General features: G+C 36.2%; 2 protein-coding genes across 3 annotated transcripts; both read left to right on the plus strand.

Moving 5' to 3' along the window:
• The first annotated feature begins 140 nt into the window (after positions 1 to 140).
• LOC139139867 (low molecular weight phosphotyrosine protein phosphatase-like) lies at positions 141 to 7,251 on the plus strand. 2 transcript variants are annotated; one of them, XM_070708809.1, is made up of 5 exons: positions 141 to 453; positions 1,812 to 1,999; positions 4,209 to 4,270; positions 4,560 to 4,659; positions 5,372 to 7,251. In XM_070708809.1, exons 1-5 carry the CDS (start codon positions 345 to 347, stop codon positions 5,459 to 5,461), a joined length of 549 nt encoding a protein of 182 aa, XP_070564910.1. In that variant the 5' UTR covers positions 141 to 344; the 3' UTR covers positions 5,462 to 7,251. The 2 variants fall into 2 exon arrangements, with proteins under 2 accessions (XP_070564910.1, XP_070564911.1); XM_070708810.1 differs by lacking the exon at positions 1,812 to 1,999 and adding an exon at positions 2,269 to 2,456.
• A 697-nt stretch (positions 7,252 to 7,948) lies between these two features.
• Positions 7,949 to 12,358, plus strand: LOC139139870 (low molecular weight phosphotyrosine protein phosphatase-like). The gene is made up of 5 exons (XM_070708815.1): positions 7,949 to 8,071; positions 9,189 to 9,376; positions 9,605 to 9,666; positions 10,650 to 10,749; positions 11,115 to 12,358. Exons 1-5 carry the CDS (start codon positions 7,999 to 8,001, stop codon positions 11,205 to 11,207), a joined length of 516 nt encoding a protein of 171 aa, XP_070564916.1. The 5' UTR covers positions 7,949 to 7,998; the 3' UTR covers positions 11,208 to 12,358.
• The last annotated feature ends 173 nt before the right edge of the window (positions 12,359 to 12,531 follow it).

The raw sequence follows: 12,531 nt of genomic DNA on the forward strand, positions 1-12,531 counted from the left end.
TAAAGCAGCAAATGAATCAATGATGTTTCGAAAATCGTCGTAGTATTAAGTTATTTTCAAATCCTTGACAATATTAAATTTATGTTCCGTTCCTTAAATGCATTCATAGTATTTAGAGGGCGCTTAGCGCGGAGGAATATACAATTCAACCATGTTGTACACACAGCTGGCGCTGACAGGATCGATCCGACATTACTTTTAATTTATATTCTCCGGATCTACATTTGCAATGACCTGTTAGCATCGGGTCGCGCACGTAATACAGAATAGCAATGGCCGTACTTGTGTGATCGGGATCTACGCTATTAGGACAAATACCATCGGGTAAACCCAAATTTCACAAAATGCGACCGATCAGTTTTTTGTTACCAACCTGGAGGGTCGGGCTCAGAGTGAATGCCGGGATACACAACATGGCCGCCTCCAAAAAGTCTGTGCTCTTCGTCTGCTTAGGTGAGTTTCAATCGCGCACGACACACACTGAACGAATCTTTTATCTCTTGTCAGAGTAAGTCGTTTTTGTTTATGGCAACGCCACAGATTCATTGTCGTGCATCGCGTTGGAGCTGCACACAACAGAATGTCCAATTGCGACCTCCCTCCTGGGACTGGAGGGGTCGCGATCGACCTGCGAGTGGTGCGGGCCGGGGGTGCGGGCGCAGAGTAGGTACAGCAATATAGCAATAGAAGTGAACGTTCCTCTCCCGAAAGTTTAGTTTTAATGCTATTTCCGGATTACTATTTCAAGAATGTCTCCTTTCATTATACCTGCCATTTTTTTTGATAGCCAACAGTGTAAGAAGAGCATTCATTGCAGACGGTAAACTTTACGTATATATCATCTTCATCTCAGACCTAGAGGTGAATTTGAAATTATTATATAAGTTAAGTGGCCCGCACGTGTATAAGTTAATGATTAAGCAATAAAACCTGATTATGAGGGTAATATCACTACTTGCCGTTTATATTAATAATGTCCAACCCAAACGAAAACCTATACTGTTGTAGATCTGATGATTGTTATTCAATGCCATCTATCATTTTAGAGCAGCATTATGAAGGCTATAGCCTCAGTATAGAACTAAGGACAAATTCGGATTCCAAACATACTGGAATCTTCCTCCAAAACACCCAAGAGTATGCCATTCACAGTCGCCTATTTTCTAAAATTCCACTCTGTGCCTACATGCCTCATAGACGTGTGTACATGCACCAAAGAAGAACCAAGTCAGGAAACCAAATGACTATGCGGACCGTGCACATTCATTTTCACTATTAAAATGAGCAAGTTCATTTGACAACCATTCCCTTTCATTCTCAAAATTCATACCTGATACTTCATCTGCTTCAAAAATGCTCATTTTGGGTGATTTTTTGGCCAAGTTCGACTGACATATCGCCAAAACATAAGCGTAAGCATCATTCTAGTCACCTTGCACTGAATATTTGGTAGTTCTACTTTATTGACATTGGCGCCACCTACCCATGCGGGGTGATATGAATGATGCTCACGCTTATGTTTGGTGGTGTGTCTTTCAAACTTGGTTGAAAATCATATGAAAATCTGCAAACAAGCTAAAAGTTCATTCTAAGGTATTGTATGCTCTGTCTGAAGGTGCACACCTTTACAATACCGTGAACTTATGCCTGCTACAGTTCAGTTCATATCAAGTAAAATTGTTATCACTATATCATGCCATCAATTATATAGTACAACTTAACAACTCATGTGAAATTTTTGTAAATCAACATGAGAGAATTTGAAATTTTATGCCAGTGATACTGTATATGTGTATTGTTGTATGTGATAGGTAATATTTGTAGATCACCAATGGCTGAATGTGTTCTTCGAAACATGGTTCACGACAGAGGCGATCAGAAGATGTGGGAAATAGACAGTGCAGCAACATCCACATATGAGCTTGGGGATCCACCAGATCCTCGTACGATTACAACTTTAAAAAACCATGGACTGAAATCAGACCACATAGCAAGACAGGTATAGATTCATGATAGTGCCATGGACAACATTGTAGGCAATAGGGAAAGACCAAGATTGTCATCGTCATTCTGTGTCTTCCATCTTGATTAATTAAACCGTTCAGAACAATTTACATCCAAAATAAGATACTGATCCTTGCAAATGTCAAAAATAAAATACCTTGTAGCAGCATGATAAGCCAATTTTGTCCCTATTGTCTACAATGTATGTGCAACATGTCTATTGTTATTGATATGCATCTTTTTATTCTTTGCACATGTAACTAGGTAATATTTGCCGTTCTCCCACTGCTGAAGCAGTGTTCACTCACATCATATCAGAGAAAGGACTCTCTGATGAGTGGATAATTGACAGTTGTGGAACTGCTGATTATCATATTGGGTCCCCACCTGATGACCGTGCTGTAGAATGTTTAAAGAAACATAACGTACCGGTAAATCATGCTTGCAGGCAGGTATGTGTTCCAACAGGTAAACCTCTGGTCCATCATTTCATACATTGTAAGTTTTACCTCTGGCATTAGCCATCACATCATCAGACATGTTGAGTGTTTATGTGAAAAGTTTTTATTTGTTACTGCTTTATATTGCTTTAATTTGCATGAGTATCATTTACTGATGGTGATGCAGTTATGCAATTGCTGATTTCTTTAAAAGATTATCATTTGGAACACATCTACAGAGTAGCTTGTTACTTGCCATGGCTTGTATGTGGCGAATGAGAAATCAACTCGGTGTATTATGGTACATGTAATTTGGCATTTGAAAACGTTCTACACCAATACCTCGGATTGCAAATTTATGGAAAGGACACGGAAAGAGATGTTAATTCCTTTGTCATATTCTGATGTGTCTCATCTGATTTCTGTCTGTCCACATTCATTCACAAGGCAGAAGGGAAAATACTGCACCAAAAGCTATGAAAAGAGAAACAAAAGGAAATTGAAGTAACATGAAGAGCCCCATTTAGGAGCCTCTTGCCTATTCTACTCAAGTGTGAAAAATTTGTCAGTATATTAAATTTTGATGATGCATTTACAAAATGGTATAGGAACTAATGCTAATTATCTGTCTGACATTGATTTCTCAATCATTACAGACATGACAGTAACTTGCTATTCTCACCCTGCTTGGATGATTTTACTGGTACAAAGGTTCCAGAGACTTTTTGGTTAATTGATGTGTTTAAAGTATGTGAGCTTTTATAAAGTTATGTGACAAATATTGTTGCATTAGCGCAGTGGTTATTGTTATTTTAACCCTCATTCATCAGAGCTAGACACATATTGAAGTAACTTGCAAGACACAGTGCTTTGCATGCAGAAGCATCGAGCTGCCGATAAAAATAATCGTTCAAAATCTGCGCACAAGTCAATGACAGCTGAGAGGAGCATGAAAAGAATGACAGAAGGCAACAATCTTCACATGATGATGAAGCTGTCAGTCAGAACTTATGGATCATTCTGAGTGTTTCTGAGTTTTCTTGGTTTTTTCAAACCGCTCACAGTGAAAGCTGGTCTGTGTGGATACCTTGACTGTTGTTCTTATCAGTAGCTCGTTGAATTCTGGAAAATTTAGCACATTGATGTTTAAACAAAGGTTTTTTTTCACTTTCACAGGTGTCTTGCTTGTGATACATTTGATGAACATGCAATTGTATCTACTGTGAACAGGAAGAGAATTATGCCAGACAATTATTAAAATGCCATGACAAGGAGAAAACCTTGGCAAATTGCCATTAACCGTTATCCTGCCAAGTTCACATTTCACCATCAGGTCATGTTGACATATGGTGCATTTCAACAAAAAATTGAATATTTGAAGGCCCCTGAAAACAGAAATACTAAATGCATGATTTTTATAGACCAAAGCTGGTACAGTAGACCAAGGCAAGTTGGTGAAAATACAAATGGCTTTGGCTCAATACTGCTTTTTACGGACTTTGCAGATGGGGAAGTGATACTGTCCGGCAGGAAAAGGGTTAGCTTTGTAAACACCATACCTTGTTACATCCCCATTGTTTGCAATAAGATGAATGGAACTGTAAACAAGGAAAGGGGTGAAATTTTCAAAGACACTACACACATACATAGAATGGTAGCCATTGGCAAAGTTACATGTCCCATCAATGGTAAGATTATTTTGATGAGAAACCTATTGATATTGATACTTAATATCTTGTTTGACTGTTACTTTACCAAACTTAGATTACAAGAGATGACTTTACAAAGTTCCAGTACATATTTGGAATGGATGAAAGTAATTTGAGGTAAGTTGTCATTATTTAAACATTGTCCTCTGAGAGTAAGTTCATGTCTAAACACTTGGCACTTCAATTTCAATACTTTGCTGTATGTCACTCACATGTTGTATTTCCTATTTGATAGAGACAGAGAAGTCAAGGTTGCCCAACACCTACAGCAAACACAAAAGAAAGTTCGTTTTTCATAAGTATCAATGAGGTGCACAATACTAGGAAACAATTTTGTTGATTGGCATATTTCAAACCCAGTGCTTGTTTTTGTGAATTCACCACATTGTATGCCATTTTTGTTCAGGAATATAAATGCTGTGAAACCGAATGAGTCAACGGCCAACATTATGCTGCTTGGGTCATATGACCCTAAAGGTCACAAGATCATTCAAGATCCATACTATGTAAGTACTGGATTCATAAGGATTGATGATATAAATCGTCATGTTCTTGAATTTGGTATGTAGCTGGAAAAATTGCTTTGTGAAGTATGGAGAATCTTCACTGAAATGTAGGTTACTGGGAAACAAGTTTAGCAGTCTTACTGAAAATAATGTATTCCCAACTTTTGTTGTATCATGTACAAGTGTACAGCAATCGGAAAAGGGAGAGAGGAATAAGAATTATTACAAATGTACTTGATTATACTGTATTTGTTGATTCAATATGCTAGTACGCAACAAAATCAGTGACCCTCAAGAAACATCTATGAAACTTCAATTCAGGGTAAAAAAAATTAAAGTATCAAATTTTTGCTGACACCCATGTACAATTTGAAACCTAGTCTGTTATGGAAATGTTTCTGCATTTCAGAATTGTGTCTTGTCTTTTTGTCAGAGAGGAACTTTTAGATTCAAAATCCACCCATTCCCAAAGTTGAACAATTGATGTTATCTCACATCAAACATGTGAGTGTCCCAAACAACCTTGATGTGTACAATGCTGTTGCTGACAGCCTAGTCAGTTGTATGTAGCGTGGAAGATTGTAATCTCATTTCTCTGTGCCGAATACTGATTTAAAAAATGTCAATGCATCACTTAAATACAAAATAAATTTAGAGAACACTGTAGATAACGTGGATTCTGACTTTTTAAATGTTTATTTCTCTCCTGAAGGGTGGTGTGGCAGGGTTTGAAGTTGTCTTTGAGCAAGTCACTCGGTGCTGTGAAGAATTCCTTAAAGAGGTCTACAGCGAAAAAAAGTGAAAATTTTGTGAAACAAATTTTTCATGTGAGCCTTCTTGCACTGAGCATTAGACTAATGAACTTGTTTGCATATGACCTTTTGATTGCTTAGAGGAACTGTCAACATACAGTACATTATGCGCTGGTGATATCACATTAAAATTCATCACAGATTACAAAGAGAGTTTTTGGTTCATTCTTTATGCAAATTAAACAATTCACCAATCAATGATATGTATGTCAGCACAGGAATGTAAAGTGATCCCATTACGAGTGTAACAAAATATTTACAAGTTAGCATGAAATGGTATAATCATGATCTTAAATTGAATTCAGACAGTCTGCGTAGGATCTGGTTTTCTGGCCATGACAGAAAGGTGACTTTTATCTACATGTTGTTTGATTTATTTGCAAATTACCTGTTATTTTTCTATTTTTTTTCTGTTTTGTAAATCTTTAATGATATATATGCAGCTATCCTATTGTACACATATAATTTGGCGTATAAGGAGCTGAACATGAGACTTGAGATGTGTCCTGTTGCACCATGATGTAGGATTTGTCCTGTCATGCCACAACTTAGGATTTGTCCTGTCATGCCATGGAACATCACTGTAAGGTTGTTACTTTCAATTGGTCTGTTGTGACATTTTGAGTCAATGTAATCAATGAAAACAAATCTTTAACATGAATGACATGTTGACCTCAAAATTGATTGAATTGTCAATCACCTGTAAGTGACATCATAGCATTCTGCTGTAACATTGATTTAAGATAGGAGCCTGATCTATTGAGAAATGCAGAACATTATTCCAAGAATCAAAGTAAATTGATGACTCTGTAAACTCTGTAAGGATTCCACGATTTACTTGAATTGCACAGCCCACTGTTACCATGGCGTGCTATATTCCTGGTCTGGTTTTATATCTAGATTATGTTTTCTGTCCATATGGACCGCAAACAATGTAATCCATTGCTTCACCAACCGGATCATCAAATATCTGAGGTTTATCTAGCAATGAAGTTACAGTGATATAAAGCAAAAGAAAATGGGCTGTCTGCACTTGAAGGAGGGTCATTAGAACTGAACTTGTGTGACTTTCTTATTTGCAAACAATGTATTTTATGTACGATATCTAGATATTCCCATCAACAGCATATTTGACGTTGTGTATTGTGACAAACATGTTTTAACTTTCATCAATCGCCAGTGTAACTTGAATACAGTGTGTATATTGGTCATATTGTCCCATACGACTTTTGAGTGCAGTTCTGACAACCCCTCCCTTTAAACCTAGTCCAAGATATATCATTGGTAATAACAATAACATAGCACAGGGTATTTGCATAGGAAAATTTTATTTGAAATGGTGCTTTGTCCTGCAGTATCTTTAACCACAAAAGAATTAATATCCATGTTTGAAATTTGCAGAAGGAAAAATTTTAGCTTGTTTTCATTTAGTTTTTTAGATTATGATTTTGAAAAAGTTCCTTTTTATCCCTGAGTTACATAACCTGTATAGCTGACTGACGTCTGGTCCCATGAAAAGAGATTGTAATCTGATATTTAACTACATCAATGGTACATCAAGTTTTGTGATGAAATGTAAAAACATTTTACTCATGGAAGACACAGTGTCTTTGCTTTATTGGCATTAACAACTAAACAACCCTCTAGTAAGATTTGTGAATCCCTAGGACCAATAAAAGCCATCATTTCAATTGTTGGTTATAGATGAGCATTGTGCTGATAGATTTTGGGATTGTTTATGAGATAACTGCTTGACATCCAAATAAACATTAACATTAAATTCTTTGTGTGTATTATTGTCTCATTGAAGTCCTGAAATTGTCACAGATAAGAGTGAGAGAAAAGTCCAAACAATGTGAAATATTGTAGCGTTCTCTTTTGAGCATAAACCCCTGCTTATGTGTAAGCCCCCTCCACTGTGTTTAGAGGATTTTGAAAATGATGTACATCTGTGTACCCTAGCATAACTACTATTTAGTGTTTTGCTGAACTATGGGGTTATCCTCAGAAGAGTATGACAATACCGGTATATGAGTATGGAAAATGTAATTTATCTGCCATCTCCTACCAGACTTGCGTCATGAGTCTGCATATTTCTATGCGTGTCTGTGCTTCAATTTCTATGTTCCTCATTACTCACTAATGTGATTTTGTATATAATATGTCCATGCTAGGATCTTAGTTTGATTTGGCATGTGGAGGCCGTGGCATCACTGTCTGGTGAGTGACTGTGCCTCTTGGGAACTTTAGATATATCAATATTTTCATGCTTCCACATTAGAAAAAATGATAATGTTTGAAAACAACTGCAACTCATTAGTTTTGTTATGGCATATCCCGAGTTTTGGAGTTCCACACAAAAAATATAGTGAGGTTTTGATTTTTGATACAGGCATAGTCACCGTATGTGTACTCTATCTTCGTGAGCAGCGCAGCCAGCGGCAGCAATGGGGCACGGCACTATACAATGATTAATAGCTTAGAGGGTCGTGCATACCACCTAACATGATTCAGATTGCACGCAAATATGGCTACCCCAGGCTCCAAGGAGAGTATGGGAGACTCTAAAAGGAAACACTCGGTCCTGTTTGTATGCTTTGGTATGTACGAATGGAATCAAGATTTCGTTTGATGAAAATTGTCAAGAGCAAGACTTAAATGGCCTTTCATTGTGTAAAATGTTTCGATATAATACACAACACAGTGCACGTACTGCGTTGAGTTACCGGCACATCAATGATGGAATGGTATCAACCAAAGTTGCTGGGCCACTACTAAATTGCGTAATCTCTTAGACAGCTGCAAAATAACTCCGATATTACTTGAGGTGGTACACGTACAGATGTTTTAGTAGTGTACAACCGTATTTGCATGACGATACAGGTCAATTTACGGTGCTTATATGGCTTATTATAATAATGGCGTATTAACTATTATCGTAGTGTTTCTCAACAGGTAATACTGAGGACAGTGAGGTATTGATAATTTCAATTTACGTGATAATAGTTTTATTACTAAGTAAATACAGATGATTGATGTGTCATATAGATGATTGATGTGTCATATATATATATATATATATATATATATATATATATATATATTATATATATATATATATATATATATATATATATATACACACACACACACACACATTTTTATGTAGTTCAGGAACTGCATTGCATTGTGTTCTGATATGTTGAGGTGGATATATATAGAGGTAACGTCTAGTGCCTCCATGATTCTGTACAGAAAGTTGACCATTAAACTTTTAATTTGAAATATTTGGAGTGAATGCAATGTAAAATAGGATAGACTTGCTACTCCCTCAGTCTTCAATAAATGTGTTGAGGACATTTATAAAATCAAGAAAAATTACTGCTTTTAGCTTAATAGCTGTCTTTCCAAGTAACATGCATATATCTTCAACTTTCTAAACATCTAGTGTGATGACCTGACTACTGTACAATGACTTTATTAGTAGAGATATTGCTAATAGGGCTAGCTTCCTTGTGTATATTTGATCCTGGACAGTACCTGCTTTTTACAGCATAGTCTCAGAGAAAACGTAATATTACTTTACAGCAACAAACACCCTGTTTAAAATACATACTCTTCTGAATTGAAGTAGTTTTTAAGAATGTTTTAGATAAAAATTGAAGCTGAAAACTGAAGTGGAAGTTCAAAAGTTGATGTGCACTCTCTTACCAACAGGTAACTACTGTAGATCACCAGTAGCTGAAGGGGCATTTTCAAAGCTGTTGAAAGACAAGGGATTATCAGATCAATGGAATGTGGATAGTGCTGGTTTATCCGACTGGCATGTTGGAAAACTTCCAGATAACAGGGGCAGAACTGTCATGAAAACACACAACATCAAAACAGAACATATAGGTCGTCAGGTAAGTTTACCATTCACAGGAACATCCACTCAGATCACCCTGAAGTGTCATTAGCACTTTGTCCCTCAACAATGTATCAATAGAAATGGTAAATCTGTAATGATGTGCTAAGTTACTTCACAGAGAAACATTTATTTGCGATACTATTTGTTTGTTTGGCTTTTTTGTATTCTTTTCAATATTTAGTAACATTTCATGAATACTAATTATTACTTTCCATTTTTACAGATTACAGAGGAAGATTATTTGAACTTTGAATATATATTTGGAATGGATGAGAGTAACTTATGGTAAGCATTTCTAACTTCCCGATATGCAACATCTTCAATAGGCTGGTTGCAAGTAGTTATATAAGGTATATTAATTCAAAAACTTCACCAATCTTTTCATCTGTTGATATATCAGTTCTGGTGTCTACTCTTTGTTTTGGCAGTGATTAAAAAGTGGAATATTTTGTAAAAAGGCCTTTGAGTTTGATAAATCCAAAATTCAATTGTAAAGTTCTTTCTTTCACTATGACCATAAACAAGTCTCCTTAACTGATGTCTTCGTGACCATACACCAGGACAGACTGGTCCTGTATTGACTTCATGGTGACAGTTGGTGTGTGTTAATTGCCATAATACCGTATCGATTATTACATGCCTCGATGTGAATGCAATTCAGTGGATTGATTTGAATAGGAACATCCGGGGCGTTAGTGGGCCGCTGAATGATGTACTTACCGGTTTCCATGGTTACCTGGTCCGATGAAGCCCTTCAACGTTTTCGACGTCAAAGTAGACATTTAAGGCTAGATGTAAAATATCCATATGTGCACTACTATTTTGACTTCCATTAAAATCTGTTTGATGCTGCTCGATAATGGTAAAATTGTTTTGAAATGCCTTGCATGTAACTAAATGTCATATAGCATTAACTGTGAAGAGGCATGTAATAAAAATATATTGCCTGAATACATGGGTTTATGTGCCCTTGCAGCAGGAAACAATTTTCCTTCCTGGCGTCGGAAAATTATCACCCCCTCTCGGGCACATACACCCATGTATTCAGGCAATAATATATTCCTTACCATGCATGCTCTCAGATTGTGATGGAAAATTTCAACTTTTTTTACTCAGATATACAAATAAACCAAGTTCAAAAATACTCTTTGTGTCTTTGCTCGGTATACACATCATGATGAGTAGCTGTTACAGACAACTGAACATAATATTTTGCCATTAATATTCAAAAATACACCTTTGAATGTTCTGTTTGTAACATTTTCTAGGATGTTAGAAAGTGACAGACCGCCTGGTTCCAAGGCTGTTATACAGTTGTTGGGTTCACATGATCCACAAGGGGGAGATGTAATTGAAGATTGCTATTATGTGAGTGTCGTGTCTTGTTTTACATACATTACTTTGCAATGACAGAGTGTCTGTTGGTTGATGTACTTTTCAGTAAAATTCATTGTAACTCAGAGAATGTAAAGTACAACTAAAGTACCTACATGTATTTGTCAATGTTGTACCCTCAAAGTTTCAAGATCTTCAAATTACTTAAAACCTTCTTGATATACTAGTAGCCCTTCACAAGAACATGTAATATGTATAATTTGTTTAAGTCTAAGATATTGATACTTCAATACAGATTGCAAAAATCAATGTTTATATAGTTTAATTATATAATATTAAATTTACAATGTTCCCATTAGCCTTGATTCTAAAATTCTTTTCTTTTTTTCCATGTTCAGGGTGATGTGTCATCTTTTGAGGAAGTTTATCAAAAAAGTATGAGATCATGCAAAGCATTCCTCCAACACGTGATGGATAAGGATGAGACTTGAGAATGCACATATATATAGCAACTTTAGTGATATGTAGCTTATTTTCTAATTGAACCCCAAGACTCTGGAAAATCAATTCCAAGATTTTTATTTCTTTATCATACTATTGCAAGGGTCTTTGTTGTACTGGGATTTGTTTTGCTTAATGGGAATATGTTAGAATGTTTTTTGCTATGAGTGTATTTAATCAAATATACAAGCTCAACATCACATACCTAGCCCACGGTCCTTGTCATTGTCAACTCAATCAGGAATGGAAAGTTACCAGGACTGTATGAGAGGTGTAGCATTCTATTGTTGAGAAAGACTGTGAATCATGGAGTATTAATGTCAAGTTGTTACTGAAATTGACAACATACTTGTATGCCACGTCTTGTGGCTGTGGGGCCTAACAAATTCAATCATGGACAGAATATACACAGCACAGTGTTACAAAGGTTCAACCGTTGTCATGCTAATACTTGTTTAAAGTGGGTGGTGATTAGGAAGATGAGTTGCTTATTGCGTTAGTTGGTACATTTGTACCTACCTTGCTCTGTAGTCAGAAACCCCAGACATCATTTCGTCACAAGTATGTGAACACAGCTGGGAATCATTGCATCTGCACTGACACTAGAGGGCAGTGTATAGATGACACGCAGTTCATTGAGCGTAAAAGTGTCAAACCTGATCAACAATGCAGGAAAACCATGATTCACAATCACAATGATATTGGAGCAAAAGTATCACAAGCTTCAGTTTACTGATTTATTATGGTACAATATTTCCTGAATAGCCAAATTTTACTTCATAGTGCTGATCACAGTCCCTTGTGGACTGTTATACCTGTCATAGTATCCTCCATGAAGCACCAGTAGTGTTACAAACATTAGTATCCAGACTTTGATGTTTCTATTTTGTTATAGGTGTCAGAGATAGCAATTTCTGTAAACTCTATCACTGTTTCAAATGATGAGACCAAACCCTTTATTCACTAAGCCACATTGTTGCCATTTCTATTTTATGGTTCTGAATTTTATATTTTTGATGTGGCAATGGCATAAATCAACTACAGGTAAAGGCTAACCTAAAAATAGCAATGAAATTGAGTGAATTTCTTATAAAGACAATTTGTACAAGCTATGACCAGTAAATTGTCTTTTTATGTTCTAGTTTCAACAGTAACTTTTTCATGCTGTCCACTTGTCACAGTGCAGTTCAATCTCTCAGTGGCAATGTCTGTCAACCACGCTATTATTGGCAGAGCTAAAACCATACATAAAGAAATCATGCAGTGGAATGCAAAACTCCATAATCATTTATAACATATGAAAACCCCTTCACG

Source organism: Ptychodera flava, chromosome 9, assembly GCF_041260155.1.
Source record: "Ptychodera flava strain L36383 chromosome 9, AS_Pfla_20210202, whole genome shotgun sequence".
NCBI lineage: Eukaryota > Metazoa > Hemichordata > Enteropneusta > Ptychoderidae > Ptychodera > Ptychodera flava.